A 15,464-nucleotide genomic window follows, 5' to 3' on the forward strand; every position below is an offset into this window, starting at 1 on the left:
TTCATCTTAGCAATTTTATTGAACTGCATTCATAAAAATTAGAGAGCCACCCCGGTCTCTCTCAAAGAGCCTCCAATTTGGGGACAAAGGACATTTCTGCTGCATCGGGAGGCATTTCTTGCTGTATATGGTGGGATTAACGCTTCATCACTTTAGTTTCAGATGTTTCTGATACCACTTTGCCATCAACTACTGCGGTGGTGCGGATTTTTTGGGTGGTTTGCATGGTGCTTTCCAACAGGGCATCTTTCAGGCTGAAGGAGGACAGAAGGAAAACAGAAGCAATGAACAATGGATATTCCTGGTCAATCCAGGTTAATCTTGAGGCAGCGCAAATACAATAACACATTTTAGCAACCTGACTTGAAGAGTCCTTAATGACCCCATTTTACAGGCCATACACAAAGGACAAGATAAGCGGCACGTCGAGTGGTATACAGGCTAGTTTTATGAAATCTAAATCCCCATGTCCTTTATGAAGAAGTGGTTACTCAAAACTGCAAGATATAACAATGCACTAGATCGGTTTGGAATTGTTAACTTTCTGCCCAGTGGCTTCTGTCTGTATTCCACTTAATCCTAAAGCGGCTCAAAGGATCCATCAGAGACAACTTTATTTCAGTAATGCTACAGAGGGTGTGGATGGTTAGGAGCAAACTAGAAAGATTGGGACTCTCGCCTGCCAACCTACTGACTCAGGGCAGTGACCAGGCAAAAAGTATTGTTAAACAAAGACATAGAGAGACATAGAATGCCAGCGAGATTTAGCTCACTCTCCTCATTTTATGGCCCCTAGGGAATCTAGATATGTTATGGGTATGGCCAGATATCGCACTCATTTGGATGTCCCATCTTATAGAAGAGCTTTCACCCTGGCCTGATGTGAAGTTATCCCTTCAATGGTCATTGAAGGGAAATACAGAAGGATCCCATACGAGGACAGACGCTGCTGTTGCTCCACTGGTGAAGTGGAATCACTTATTCATCTGTTCTTTCGCTGTCCTTTCCATCAATTCTATAGGGACAAGTTTATTTCCCCACTCTTAGACAGACCAATTGCAGAGGCAAATAAGGCCTGCCTGGAGAAATTCCTAATTGATGGAAACCCAACTATCTCCAGGCAAATAGCCAAATTCTGTCTCCATTTGGTTAAATTCCATAATAAAAAGAATAGCCATACATAGTCTGTCCTGCTCTTTTTACGATTTTAATTATTTTAATGTCAATGTTTTAAATATTAGAATTACTGCGGTTCCCAGAGAACTATTTTAAGATAAGATTTTAAATGCTAAATGTATTTTTATGTCCTTTACATTTTTACGCTGGATTTAACTATTCTATTGATTGCTAAGGATGTGTTGCCATTTACAGAGGAGGGTGCTCACTGGGTCTCTGTGTGAGTCACTGCTCTGCTAATTGGTTTGCCTCCAATCACCCTCTGCCGGGATGGGTAATTCTGCCACGTCTCTGCATGGAATGGGATCGAATGATCTCATTACTCCCACAGCAGGGATGTCAGCACTCGGAGGCAACTCACCAGGACAATAACTCGCTCCTCCGAACAGAGGCGGCTCTTACACTGGAAGCAGGTTAGTTTTACAATTTTTAAAATGTAGAATCAAGCATTTGTCGTGTATCAGAGAAAGGGAAGCAGGCCACCCTTTCTAGAATAGGGGCAGTGATCTCTAGAATGCAGGGAACTGGGACCCTGCTCTAGCATTCCTCCAGCTTTGCTCCGGAAAAGGAGCAAAAAAGAGATGCTCACCTCAGCTCCTCTCCACCTTCCAGGAGGCGCCTGTAGGTAGCAATCTCAGCCTCCAGTTTGTCCTTGATATTCAGCAGAGCCTGATACTCCTCGGCCTGGCGCTGCACGTCGTTCCGCAGCTGTGTCAGCTCCGCTTCGACCCGCAGCAACATCCCGTTGAGCTGATCCATCTGCATGCCGTAGCGGGCTTCCACTTCCCGCAGGTTACCCTCCAGACCTGCTCTCTGTTGAAGGGGGGGATGAAATGTTATTTTTTAAAAGGAGTTTGTGCCTAGCTCATCAGTGCCGTTTCTATATTTCTATATTTTATTTATAGTCTGCTTTTCTCATTGAGAACCAAGGCAGATTATTCAGTGCGGGTCAATAAGAACAACCGTTAGGACATTCAATAAACAAATGCAATATGATCGATAGTTAGAACATTCAGTGCACAAATACAGTAGGATATGGGTTGCAGAAATCTGAAAAGGGCATAAATTGTAGACCATTTTCTGACTCCAACTGGGTTTATGGAAACATTTTGAATTGGGAGTTCAGCCTCGGAATGAGCTAGACATTTTTCTATTGAGCGGAAGAACCGTCACTGTTCCAGAAAAGCAAAATCTAGGGCCGTTTCCACAAACGTTGAATAATGCACTTTCAATGCACTTTAGTTATCCTTTAGAAGTGGATTTTTTGTTCCACACATGGAAAATCAGTTATAAATGTTCACTAAAGCGTTTTGAAAGTGGATTATCCAACGTGTGTGGAAGCAGCCAAGGTCACATACCCACACTGGGGTTTTATCATGACTCCAAGGAACAGCTGGTGCAAGCCACACACCATTCCAAAAGATGCTACCAATCCTGCATCCAAATATTGTCCTTCCTTCCTGCAGACTCAAGAAGGGACCCATGTTTTTGTGCTTAGCATTTAGATAACGCTTTGAAAGAACTTGACATGAGGTTATCTAGCGCTACATCCACACATCGTTGGATATTACGCTATCGTTGTGTCATGGGCAATCATTCGCAACTGAATTGTCTCGTGTGAGCAAGACAATCTAGTTGCAAACGACTGCTACGGCGCAATGAGAGCACAATATCCAACCATGCACAGTTGCACCTGTGGTAATCCTTAAAATAACCCTGTAGTATTGTTCCAATTGTGCAGGCAAGAAACGGAGAGAGAGCAGTTTGTCCAAGGCAGCGTAGGGAGTTTGTGGCAGAGGAAAGATTAGAACCGGGCACTTCCTAGACACAGTCACGACACTCCCATAGCGTAACACACACACACTTTTTTTTACAGTCGTGCTTTCTCCCTGGCTCCTACGGCTGGCAATTTCCCCAGTCTGGTAGGTATCTTTTTAAAGACTCACCAGCGTTAAGTTTCGAAATCCATTTTCAATGCCTAGAACATGTAATTTTTTAAAAAAGGAAATGCTTTTAACGCATGCAGGTTTCATTTCCTTCACCCCTACGGTTCAGTTTCATCCTAGACCTTAAGATGCTGAAGGCTGGAATGTGAAGCGATGCTATCAATTAAGCCCCGTTACTGCTATTGGACGGCAAGATCTGTACCCACGGGAACCCAAAGCGGCGACCTCTAGGTGTGAATCCATACCAGGTTGCGCAGAGACTCCAGTTCGATCTCCAACGTCTGGACAGTACGACGCAAGTCGGTGATGGTGGTACGGGCGCTTTCGATCTCTTTGGTGTTTTGAGTGATGATGACGGTGCTCTCAGAGATCTAAGAGAGAGTCACAACGTTAGGATTATTTTCAGGGGTTCTCACTTTGGGGCCAATCAGAGATGTCCTATGCCCAAGATAACCTTGAAGTACCTTGGGGCACACTTGGGTCAAAAGAGGTCAATTGCCATTCAAGGAGCAAGAAAAATAAGCCCTTGAGAACGTAAGAACCCTGCTGGATCAGAGCAATATTCCAGCCCGATTTTTGTTCAGGGATACCTTAGAGACCAATAAGATTGTTGAGCTGGGCTCTTATTTTTGTGGGCAATTGGATGTCTCTGGTAGACTTACAAGCAGGGCCCCAAAGTGCCCCCCCTCCTTGCACCTGAAACTTAAGCACATGGCCTTAAATTCCATTTATCCATCATGACTAATAGCCACCGATGGATTTCTCCTCCAATCTAATTCCCTTTTAAAGCCGGCCCGTGGCACAGAGTGGTAAGCTGCAGTACTGCAGCCCAAGCTCTGCTCACAACCTGAGTTCAATCCCGGAAGAAGCCGGGTTCAGGTAGCCGGCTCATGGTTGACTCAGCCTTCCATCCTTCCGAGGTCAGTAAAATGAGCACCCAGTTTCCTGGGGGTAAAGTGTAGATGACTGGGGAAGGCAACGGCAAACCACCCCGTAACAAAAAGTCTGCCAAGAAAACGTCGTGATGCGGCATCCCCCCATGGGTCAGTAATGACTCGTTGCTTGCACCTTTAAGTTAATAGTCATCAAGACATTTTGGGCCCATGAGCTTCATCCCAAGCGAGTTTCCGAAGCCCGTCTGCTTACCTGCTGGCCCCAGTACTTGTCCAAATCTTCCAGGTTCTTCTGAGCCAGAACGTCATATTGTGCCCGGATCTCCGCCATTATCTTAGCCAGATCCTGTGATTTGGGAGCGTCCACTTCCACCGTCAGCCCAGAGCTGGCGATTTGAGCCTGCAAGTTGTTGACCTCCTGCGCGAGGAGAAAGGCACAGAATGAACCAACGCAGACTGTGACGGGCAAAGACTGCCCCCCTATCCGACAAAGCCGCTGGCATTATAACCATGGCCTCCATCACACCAGCTAAAGGAAATAGCTCTTTCCCCATCAAATCTTTATTCCTGCTCTCCCAGCTCCCGATTACCCCGCGCCTGTAGTACAAAACTCACATCCTGGTGGTTCTTCTTCATAAAGATCAGCTCCTCCTTCAGGGATTCGATCTCGCTCTCCAGCTGCAGGCGGCTCATGTTGGTGTCATCAATGACCTTACGGAGGCCGTGGATGTCATTTTCCACTGACTGACGGATAGCCAGTTCAGCCTCATACCTAGGTGAGAAGAGAGAAGAGACGGTCTTTGCAATCACCAGCTTATTATATGGAATGTGTGTGTTGGGGTTCATGGGATTCTAGGGCTGTATATAGGGCATGCTTCTATGGAAGTGCAGAAAGAACGGATACTTCCCATTTTTTTTTAGATAAAGGAAAAATAAGTTTCTAGCTAGGGTTGACAGCTCTATCTTGGGAAATTCCTGGAGATTTGGGGGTGGCGCCCGGGGAGGGCAGATTTTGGGGACAGAGCTTAGTGGAGTTGTGATGTTACTCTAGGACTTCTGTTTATTCTAGCCTCTATGGTATACCGTAGAGTCTGTCCTCTGAAGATGCTATTTCCTCCATACTATCAAGTCTGTATTCCTAGAAAGATGCTATAATCACATAGGAAGACCATGTGAACATAGAACTAAGAAAAAGACTGGTTCCCATTTGAAAGCTTCCCTTTGGGTGGCAGGTAGAAGGATGTGGCTTACTTCTACATCTGAGTGGAGAGAGCTTGGCCCTGGTTGCCACCCAAATGGCTTTGATGAGCTGGAAGGGGGAAGCGCCGGTCAAACTGCACCAGAAATGGGATCTCTGGAGGCTGAAGATGGTGCCCTGGAAGTGCTCATATTTCTAGAGAGCCTGCCCCATGTATCTTTCTCAATATGGGAGCAAGGTACAGGGAACATGTGGGAGAATTTGTTCTAATTGCAGTAACTAGCAGCTTAATCTCTAAAGTCTCAGAGGATGGGTCCCTGAACAGTAGCAGACAAGGCAAACTGGAGCCGGGGGGGACCACACTCACTTGACACGGAAGTCATCAGCGGCCAACCGAGCGTTGTCAATCTGTAGCACAACGCGAGCATTCTCCACTGTGGTGTCAAAGATCTGTGGCAAGGGAGAAAAGCACAAGGAACAAGTATGAGCATAGTGCACGGACGAAAGGTGTGCTATTATTATCCTCATTAAGGTTGCCAACTGATCTGAAAGGAATGGCTTTCTCGGGTCCTATGTCTTCAAAAGCAGCTTGCAATCTGCAATCATTAACAGGTGACATTTTCAGACCATGCAGAAACACGGAAAAGCGCGTTGCCTCTAAAGGCACAAGAGCAGGGGGCCAATAAGAGAGTTGGCAATCCTGACAATTGTGGACTTTGCTTCAACCAGCAGTCCTTAACTGAAAGATGACGTTACCGAACCAGCTATAAGTCCCGTAACGAGAAGGACTACCTAATTTCCCGTTTCTCCTCGGTCAAAGGAGGGTGGTGCAATGTGAACTTTCTGGTTTCCTGCCAACCTACACAGTAGGCATTGTTTGCCTAAGCTAGCACAGGTGCAGTTCACCTTCTCAGGTTCCCAAGGCAACAGCGTGGCTTGGGAAACCAAGATTCTTAAAGGGGAACCTCCTCTTTAGTAAAGTGCTGTTATCCTATATAGTATCAACACATACTTGGTCCCTTGCCTTGCTAACAGGACACATCCCATCAGCAACTGGTGTCCCAGGTGTGTCTGGATCCAGAAATTGCAGGTTCTGCTCGCTCGCAGCTTTGCCACTAATCCCTTAATTTATGTGATCTGGCAAGTATAGTGCCAAAGGTGTTGGATAGTTTTATATCCGGGAGAGTTGAATTTTTAACCCTTACCCATGGCGCACAGTGGGTGACATTGGGCCAGTCCCTGTACTAGATCACAAGATTGCTAGGGAAGGAAATACGTGTATACTTCAGACCTGGGCAAGAGTGGATAAAAAAATAAAAGACTTTTATGCTGTGTGTTTAAATCTGGTGTTCAGGTTGCTGGTTTTATTGCATATTTTTATCGCCGAGAGTTTGCCTCGGGTGGTATATACTTTCTGTAGAATACAAGAAACAAACAAGTTAGTAACAGGAACTACCCATCCTAACAATAGCACACACACACAGCAGCTATGAGTACTTGTATGTATATGTACATACTCCTATGTACAACCAGCGCTCCATGTTGTCTAATGTTCGTCCTAGAATTGATTATGTTTTGCTCCAGTATTTTTTTTCTACTGTCTTGGATCCTTGCTAATGCTATGTCTTTTAAACTTGTATCTGTTTACCTTACGGTATTGTATTGAAATGTACTCGATACTGATTGTATTAACCTCATACTGTGTAATCCGCCTTGAGTCTCAGTGAGAAAGGCGGACTATAAATGACGTAAATAAAAAAATAATGTATGTATATAAAATTCTGGACTATGAAATCTTTGCATGGATACCACAGCAGTCAAAACACATGTACAATCTCACTCAGCACGAAACTAACATCCTTTAGCCCACCAAATCAAGGAGAGGTCTCAGTAGGGTTGCCCACTGGCCACAAACAACCCCCCCCCCCAAATTTGGGTCCTCTTGAGTCGTAAACAGCAGTTTGATTTGCAGAATATCTCCATGCCATGAAAAGCCTGGCCTGACGATTGCTTCAGATCAAGCTATTAAAGGGGTCAGCTATTAAAGGGGTCAGAAGAGCCAGTTCTGAGCCTGGCTAATGAAGACAGGATGTTGTTGTTGTTATTATTACTACACTTCTAACCTGCCCTTCTTGCAAGCGGGCTCAGGGCGAGGTACAGCAGTTATAAAAATATGTGTAGAACCTTTGAATACAAGACATGTTCTTCGCCACTGAGCAATGACCTTTCCCATCATCGCTCAGCAAGGGGAAAAGCTGCCCTCTTTTGAACCGTTGTCACTCATGCGGTTTTTAAAAGGTTCTGGAGCTCTGCATGGAGTGTGTGTGTGTGGGGGGGGGAGACACCTTTTTAATAGGTGGGGGCTTGTAATGGCTAAAGAGGCCCTTTGTTTCTCGCAGGAACAAGAACAGGAAACCTGTGAGAAGCTCTCTGGAGCGCTGGGTGTGCGCCAGGCAAGCATATCTTGAAATGCCAATGAATTAAGTTCTTAAATGGGGCTCGTTGTCTGTGTGGCTGCTAGGAACTTGCATAGGACCATAAAGAAAAGGCAACCAACGTGTTCTCCCTTGCTGCCCCTTATGCCCAGCTCTCTCCTCTCCAACTCCCACTAGACGTTCTCCATCTTCTTTTGGATCCCTCTGCGATGGTTTTCTACAAAGCTTTTGGCTCAACCCCTCCAACCTGTATACTCAGAAATCCTGCAGGATCCAACAGTGTTTAACTCCCTGGAAGTCCCAAATTAGTGCCTACAAGGTGGCAACCTTAGGCCCCATTGCAAGAGGGGAGGGGGGAAATGAAAATTAAGATCAAGACATTTCTGTTCATTTTCAGTTCTCGCTAAGATTGCTTCACCACTTGACTGATTTTCATTTCCTTGAAGCCGGATTATGATTTTTATGCATATATTATTCTGTAAAATGACCCATGTCCAGATAGTATTAGACGAAAGAAAATGGAACTTTTAGCATTCTAGGGAGAGACACTGAATAGTCTACCAGACGTTCAGGCGCCAGCATATTCTGTATTCCTTCACCTGGCTTTGGGTTGGAAGAAAAGGGACAGCTGTTTAGGGGCTCACAGATGTGGCAGGGCCCTAAAAGCAACTTTGCCCACATTCCCCACCCTGCAACATCCCTACATCTATTCCTCATGCTTTCCCTCATAAGCACTGTCTCTCCATTCACTGAGAGTCCAGTCGCACCTTTAAGACTACCCAACTTTATTGTAGCATAAGCTTTCGAGAATCACAGCTCTCTTTGTCAGATGCATCTGACGAAGAGAACTGTGATTCTCGAAAGCTTATGCTACAATAAAGTTGGTTCGTCTTAAAGGTGCTCCTGGACTCTTTTTGATTTTGCTACTACAGGCTAACAAGGCTAACTCCTCTGCGTCCATTCACTGAGAATCTCCTTCCGAAGGCAGAGAGGTAAACAGAGGTAAAACATCCTTTGGGGGCCTTCTTCTTGCACCCCTCCAGTGCAGCTGTAACCCCTATGAGGTCATTGGTTTAGCCCAGTGGGGTGGAGTCAGTAACTAGAGGCAGGCTGCTGAGGAGGAGGCTGGTAGCTGGGGAGCTTAATAATAATTTATACGCTCTTATCACCTTGAATAAGGTAATCAAATGTTGTATGCAAACAATATGACTTAAAGTGGTGTTTGTGTATTGTGTTTGGTTGGTGTTACTCGGACTGTATTATTTCTGCAGGGCTAAAATTCCCCAACAAGAGGACAGAAGCCTGGGCTACAGTTGCTTGGAATTAGTGAAAAAGGACTCACCACTTTGTGGAATGTTGAACTGTTTTACCTTTTCGAAGGCACTTTGATTTAAAGTTTTCTGTATGGTTGCACTTAGTTTAGTTTTGAAAAATAGTTCTTTCTTATTAATGGTGCGAAAGTTTGCTTCCTAAGTTCATAGAATGCATAAAAAGAGAAGTTACACAGACAGTAGATAATTTATCATATTTAAGTGCATGGACTCTCAAAATAATAAATGTGTTATGCTGTGTTGTACTTAATGAGGACAAATTCATTAAGAAAGAGCAATGCCACTTCCCTAGATAAGCAAAGAGGCTTCTAAATCGACTCTGCCCTCCAAGTCAAAAGGTTGGAAGGATGAAACCTTGTTTGTCCATTAACTTTAGGCAAATACAACCCAATATGTTGGAGGACTCTTCCAATGCAATATGCACCCCCTCCCAGCACCATGTCTGAATGGAGCTTTCCATTGAAGGATATGCCCGCCCCCCCCAACCCCAGATGAATCATAACTTGTGAAGTCCACCCTGGTTAGTAGTTTTATTATCAAACCTGATTGCCCATAGAAACTTGGAATGTTCTGGTACCTGGCCTACCATCTACAAAATGAGAATCGAGTGTGTCTCAACAAATATAGATATTGGCCATATCTGGCTATTTTTTTCCCCAGGAAAAATTCAAGGGAAGTGTTCCGGAAAATGATGCCCCCCCTTGCTTTTGCCCAACAGATAATCTTTCTTTTCTGTTCAGCTGCCATCACCCCACCCTCTAACTCAGTTCCTTTTCCTTTTGTCCTGTACACCTGTCCTTGCCAGGTGCAAACCGTGGTACAACTGTGGGTTTTTGTGTGCTTGTGTGCGTGTGTGCCATGTTTGCTAATTCATTATATATATGACTCAGAACAAACTTACATCCCTTCTCTGGAAAGGGCTGTCCTTTGAAACTTGCTACCAGACAAGAACTGGGAATTTTCTCTAGCAAGCTGCCAACAGCTGCTGATCTAGGAGAAATTCAACAGTTGCACCTGTATGCTAGGTAGAACATCACCTGTTGATTTTCTGCCTCCACCATGACTGTCAAAAGCACAGGAGCTGTTAAGAAGGTGACATCCCCCTTCTGTTCGGCAGCTTCTCAAACCCATTGGACCTAATTTCAAGCAGGGCTTGTCAGACCTTATCCCCTAACCCAGCTGCCATCGTGAAGAATAAAGGTTGGAGTAACTCTGAGCAGGTGAAGAGTGTCCTATTGCGAGTGCATGCTTTTTCTTGTAAGGCTCCTATGGTTTAAAAGTTGTGCAACTGGCTGAATTTCTGCACATGAATGTTCACCCAGCCACTGAGGGCCAAGCTACACATGACGAATGACACTTGAATGGCAAGTGTATTTCTCCCTGTTCACTTGCCCTCCACTCAATCCACTTGCCGTTCAAGTGTCATTCGTCATGTGTAGCTTGGCCCTGAATTTCCGTGTTCGGTAATGTTGAAGTGGCTTTATTTCTGCCGGCTGTGCTGTACTTAAAGAACCCGGTCATGAAGAAAGGTTGGTGATCCTGGCCTGATGTTGGTTGATAATTAACTTGCAAGTGCAGCTGTTGAACTTTGGACTGACAAAGCTGGCTAGGGAGAGACAAGAAAGAGACTCCTTTCACGTTTTCATCCCGCATTTCCTCTAAGGAACAGCAGCAGAGATGGTTCTCACCTCCTCTATTTTTTACAACAATCCTGTGAGGTAGGTTAGGTCAAGTGAGAATGACTGGCCCAAGGTCTCGCTGCCAGCTTCTATGGCACTGTAAGATTGTGAAGTTGGGTCTCCCCAATTCTACTTAGGGCCAAGCTACAAGTGACAAATGACACTTGAACGGCAAGTGTATTTCTCCCTGTTCACTTGCACTCCACTCAATCCACTTGCCGTTCAAGTGTCATTCCTCACTTGTAGCTTGGCCCTCAGACACTCTAACCCCCACACCACATTCTCTCTCTCCTGCGTATTGTGGAGCACATATTGAGAGAGAAGAAGCCCTCAAACTACCTTTAAGCAAGACATGGATCCAGAGGAATTATCCGTGTTAGTAGGTAGTAGCAAAATAGTAAAGAGTCCAGTAGTACCTTTAAGACTAACCAACTTTATTGTAGCGTAAGCTTTCGAGAACCACAGCTCTCTTCGTCAGATGCATTTGACGAAGAGAGCTGTGGCTCTCGAAAGCTTACACTACAATAAAGTTGGTTAGTCTTAAAGGTGCTACTGGACTCTTTACTATTTAAGCAAGACACGTGTCTGTCCATGCTTACCTAACTTCTGCCTTTTATTAGGACTGCTTTTTCTATAACCTCCTCCACTCCCACAGAGTTTCTTTGTCTTTTAAGAGTTGCATAAGAGGCAGAAATATAATAGGTGAAGTTTTTTGTCATGGGAATGGCTTCATCTGTTGAACTTCAAATGCATGCATGCCAGGCAGTGATAAAAGGGGTGGGGTGGGAGTGTAATAGTATACTCTTGAGTATAGTAAGGCTATTCTGCATAAAACTCCTATATAGCACTGAATTGCTAAAATGTGAAGCGCTAGAAGCCAAGCTTCACATTTTTGACTTTTGCTTAGCCAACAGCCTCTAGAGCCTAAATGTACTTACTCAACAGTGAGAGAAATGCATTTTGCACACACTCAAAGGCACCCTTTTCTGATCTGTTATTACCAATTGTTCAAGGTGGTTCAGATTTCAGAGTTCCTATTAAGCCAGAAATAGACATAACTTCCTCCTTGCTGGTCTCATACAATTTTACCCTCTTTATTTTATTGGGGGGCACCATGAATGCCTGACCCAAGGCCACAAAGGTGGAGGTGTACGATTCAAGCAAGGTTCAAGGAAGCCACTTGCTGAGTTTACAGGAAACATTTTTTCACTGAATTCTCAGGTGTGGAGTGAGATTCTAGATCATGGAAGCAAAAAAAGGGGGGGTCGCCTTCCCAGATTACTGGGGTGACGCAATGCTGAGCATTCACCCAAGGTTTTCCCTTATCTGTGGCACCAGGCTCTGCCTCCAATTCCTTAGCAGATTGCCAAAGTTGTGTGTTTTACAGTGCTTGCCAAACAGGAATGATCCAGTGATAGGCTTCGTCTCGTGTGCAGTGAAAAGTTTCGCTTTCTAATTCTTGCACATGAAGCCGCTGTTCGTGGGGCAGTTTGAGAAACTAGCCACCCTATTGACCACTTAAGGCCATTTATCTGACTACGGTAGTAGATCTTTAAAGAAAGTGTGTGTGTGTGTGGGGGGGGTCCTATATAAACTCTCATCTACTGCTGACCCTTCCCCCCCTTTAAGGAGAAAGTTGCAAACTCCTCCGTCCTTTTTCTCCTCCCCTGCATGCAAGGTGGTCAGCTAATACCCCTCCATTCCCCCTCCATTGCTTTAACAGAGATATGCTATATGTGAAGCTTTTTGTGACGTGAAGCTGAATATTATCACTGCTAATTACTGTGGATCAAAGTGCTAAGGTACAATAATTGGCAGCTCTAACTTTGCACTGAACAGCCCTCCATTGTTCTCCATATACAGTCATACTACAAGGTTGGACTTTGGTAAGACTGGACGTTATCTTGGGAGATTTCTGTTCCTCCCTGGTTCACTTGAAGTCTGTGCTGGCCCCAGAAACAATACTATACTCAGCATTACTATAACTCTATGAGGATTCAAAGTGCTTCACATATGTTCCGAGTGATTTTTACAGCAGTCCCGCAATGCACTTCACGCAGCGGGCTGAAGTTGAAAGAGAGCAGCTTGCTGAATACTATCTCAGGAGGACTATATAACACAGATCAATTACCCATGAATGCTTTTTTAAAATGCCGGTTTGCACACGGAAGAGATTCCCAAGCATGTGCAGAGTGCTAAGGCAAGAGACAGCAGAAACAATATGTTCAGACATTATTCCTGGGACATCCTTATGGGTTAAATTGGGTTTAACCCCAGGGCCCTTTTTAAGTGTCAGATCTCTGCCGTTAAACATATTATGAAGCAATCATGGAGACTTCAGCATGGGCAAACTGCTTTTCCTCTACCGGCAAATATGGTAGCAGCACATACGCACTTAAGATTAAGAGCTGTGGCTTGCAAGTAGGATAGAGTTTTTCAGATATAAATATGGCTGTAGTCTGAATTATTAATCTGGAATAAAAGTGGACTTGCACATACGCGCAGACACGAAGCACCAGGAAGCCGGTCGAGGGTTTTCTCACCTGATTCTTTAGGTCCTCGATGATGTCGAAGTAGTGGCTCCAGTCCTGGGTGCTGGGCCCCTTCTTCTCCATGTACTCTCGGATCTGGATCTCCAGTTTCCGGTTATCGGCCTCCAGGCTGCGCACCTTGTCCAGGTAGCTGGCCAGGCGATCATTCAGCTCTTGCATGGTCTCCTTCTCGTTCTGGACCACCCCGGAGCCCGAGAGGGAGAAGCTGCTGCTGAACCCTCCATAGCCACCCCCGCCACCTCCGATGTAGCTTGAGCCAAGGTTGGAAGACCTGGAGACAGAGATTCTAGACCCAGAACCTCCGGCTCCAGCATAGACGCTGGCAGCACTGGCGATAGGGGCATACCTCTTGGAGGAGATGATGCTCTGGGTTGTGGTGGTATTCACAGGTCTGAAGGAGCTGGAGTGGATGGTGGACCGAGAGTAGCTCATTTTGCTAGCCTAGGATAGGAAGAGGAGCGGAATCGGCTCAAGGCTGCAAGGTGTGGGGCTGCTGAGCTTGGCTGAGAGTGGAATTTATAGCCAGGAGTTGAGTAGAGGCAGCAGGGAGGGCCCAGCCGGCTCCCTTGCCCCACCTCTTCCACACTGTGTGCTCAGGGGAAGGTGGGGCTGGTGATAATACTGTTGCTGATCCTTTGTTTTTCCTAGGCTGGTCACTTGAGCCTCTCCTTCCGAAAGGCCCAGCAAGGAAGGATAAGGGCCAGCTCCTTGGCATGCCAGCGTCTCCTGCAATCTGCTCTTGTTTTGCCAACTTTGAAGGGCTTAGCGCTCACAAGCCGGAAAGATTTCAAGACAGTTTAGCTGTGTTGGTTGAAAGGACAAAGGAGGAAGGGGGCGCATCCGTGGAGTAATCCAGAAGCCAAAACCACGTCATACCTCTTTTTGATTAAGACCACCCGCAAAATGACACGAGACAGAATGCCAACTTGTGAGTTCGACATAGGGTTGCCAGCTCCAAGTTGGGAAATTCCTGGAGATCTAGGGGGTGAAACCTGGAGAAAGTGGGGTTTGGGGAAGGAAAGGACCTTGGCGTGGCATAATTACATACAGCCCACCCCCAAAAGTAGCCATTTTCTCCAGGTGAACTGATCTCTGTGGCCTGGAGGCCAGTTGTAATTCCGGGAGCTCTCCAGCCACTACCTGGAGGCTGGCAACCCTAGTTCGACAGAACCCTTTGTAAGGGCTCTAAAAATATTGATTCGTCTGAATAAAAGGACATTGGAGGGGGGATTAGTTAGACAGCCCTAGTCAAGCTGAAGTTGGCCATTTTTCACCGTGGATAATTTTTCAAGCAGAATCACAACAAAAGCTTTTTGGGGTGGGATCCTTCTCCCTTTCCTAGTGCTATCATAATACTGGTGGTTAGCCTTCATTTCGTAATCTGAAAGATTCTGAAGGTGTGTCTGCTCAGTAGGACCCTACATTCTTGGCGTAACTGTTTAAGCAAACAACTAAGAATTCTAGAACTATGCTTAGGGAAAAAAGCAGCAGCCGATTCTGCTTGTGATCCCAGAAAATGTGTTTGTGGAAGATCTCGCCTCGTATGCAGACCTGCAGCCCATTTCTCCTTTAGAACTTCCAAGCAGAACCATCTTGTAGCGTTTGCAGTCGAGAGCAAAGCAGTTTACGTCCTATTTTGCTTTGCTCCCAACGCTTTCTTGGCTTATACTGAAAAGTCACACGGGCATTGTAAAGTGCAAAAAAAGACTTCTGTATGGCCATCAATTGATCTGGAAGTCCAATACAAGCACATCTAGAACCATCTTTTCTGTCTTTCATTCCTGCACATTTTTAGTGGGAGAGGGGCTTAAAAGTGCCTTAATTAGCAAGTGTGAGTTCAGCCAAACTGGGAGCCAAGCTCCAAGTGACGCCTGACACAGGTTGGACACTTGTCAGCTTCCCTCAAATTTTGATGGGAAATGTAGGCGTTCTGGTCTTGCAGCTTGGCTCTCCATTTAATTGAAGTTTACAGAGCGGAAGTCTATGGGAGGGAGAACATGCGGTTGGGAGGGGATTGCAGGTGTCAGGCTCTCGCCGGGCGCCCCCCCGTCCCCTCCGCTGGGTGTGCATGTGTGTGAGTTTCTGTAAACTTCAATTAAATGGAGATCCAAGCTGTAAGACCAGGACACTTACATTTCCCATCAAAACGTGAGGGAAGCTGACAAGTGTCCAATCTGTGTCAGGCATCACTTGTAGCTTGGCTCTGGGTCTCCAGGTCTCATCTTCCAAAATGTAAGTCACAAATCCTGTATTT

At 45.6% G+C, this 15,464-nt stretch overlaps 1 protein-coding gene across 1 annotated transcript; it reads right to left on the bottom strand.

Moving 5' to 3' along the window:
• KRT18 (keratin 18) lies at positions 1-13,717 on the bottom strand. The gene is made up of 7 exons (XM_055003332.1): positions 13,202-13,717; positions 5,581-5,663; positions 4,631-4,787; positions 4,269-4,433; positions 3,368-3,493; positions 1,766-1,989; positions 1-254 (listed from the first exon to the last, which is right to left on the bottom strand). Exons 1-7 carry the CDS (start codon positions 13,640-13,642, stop codon positions 137-139), a joined length of 1,314 nt encoding a protein of 437 aa, XP_054859307.1. The 5' UTR covers positions 13,643-13,717; the 3' UTR covers positions 1-136.
• Between the last annotated feature and the right edge of the window lie 1,747 nt (positions 13,718-15,464).

Source organism: Eublepharis macularius, chromosome 19 (genome assembly GCF_028583425.1).
Source record: "Eublepharis macularius isolate TG4126 chromosome 19, MPM_Emac_v1.0, whole genome shotgun sequence".
Lineage (NCBI taxonomy): Eukaryota > Metazoa > Chordata > Lepidosauria > Squamata > Eublepharidae > Eublepharis > Eublepharis macularius.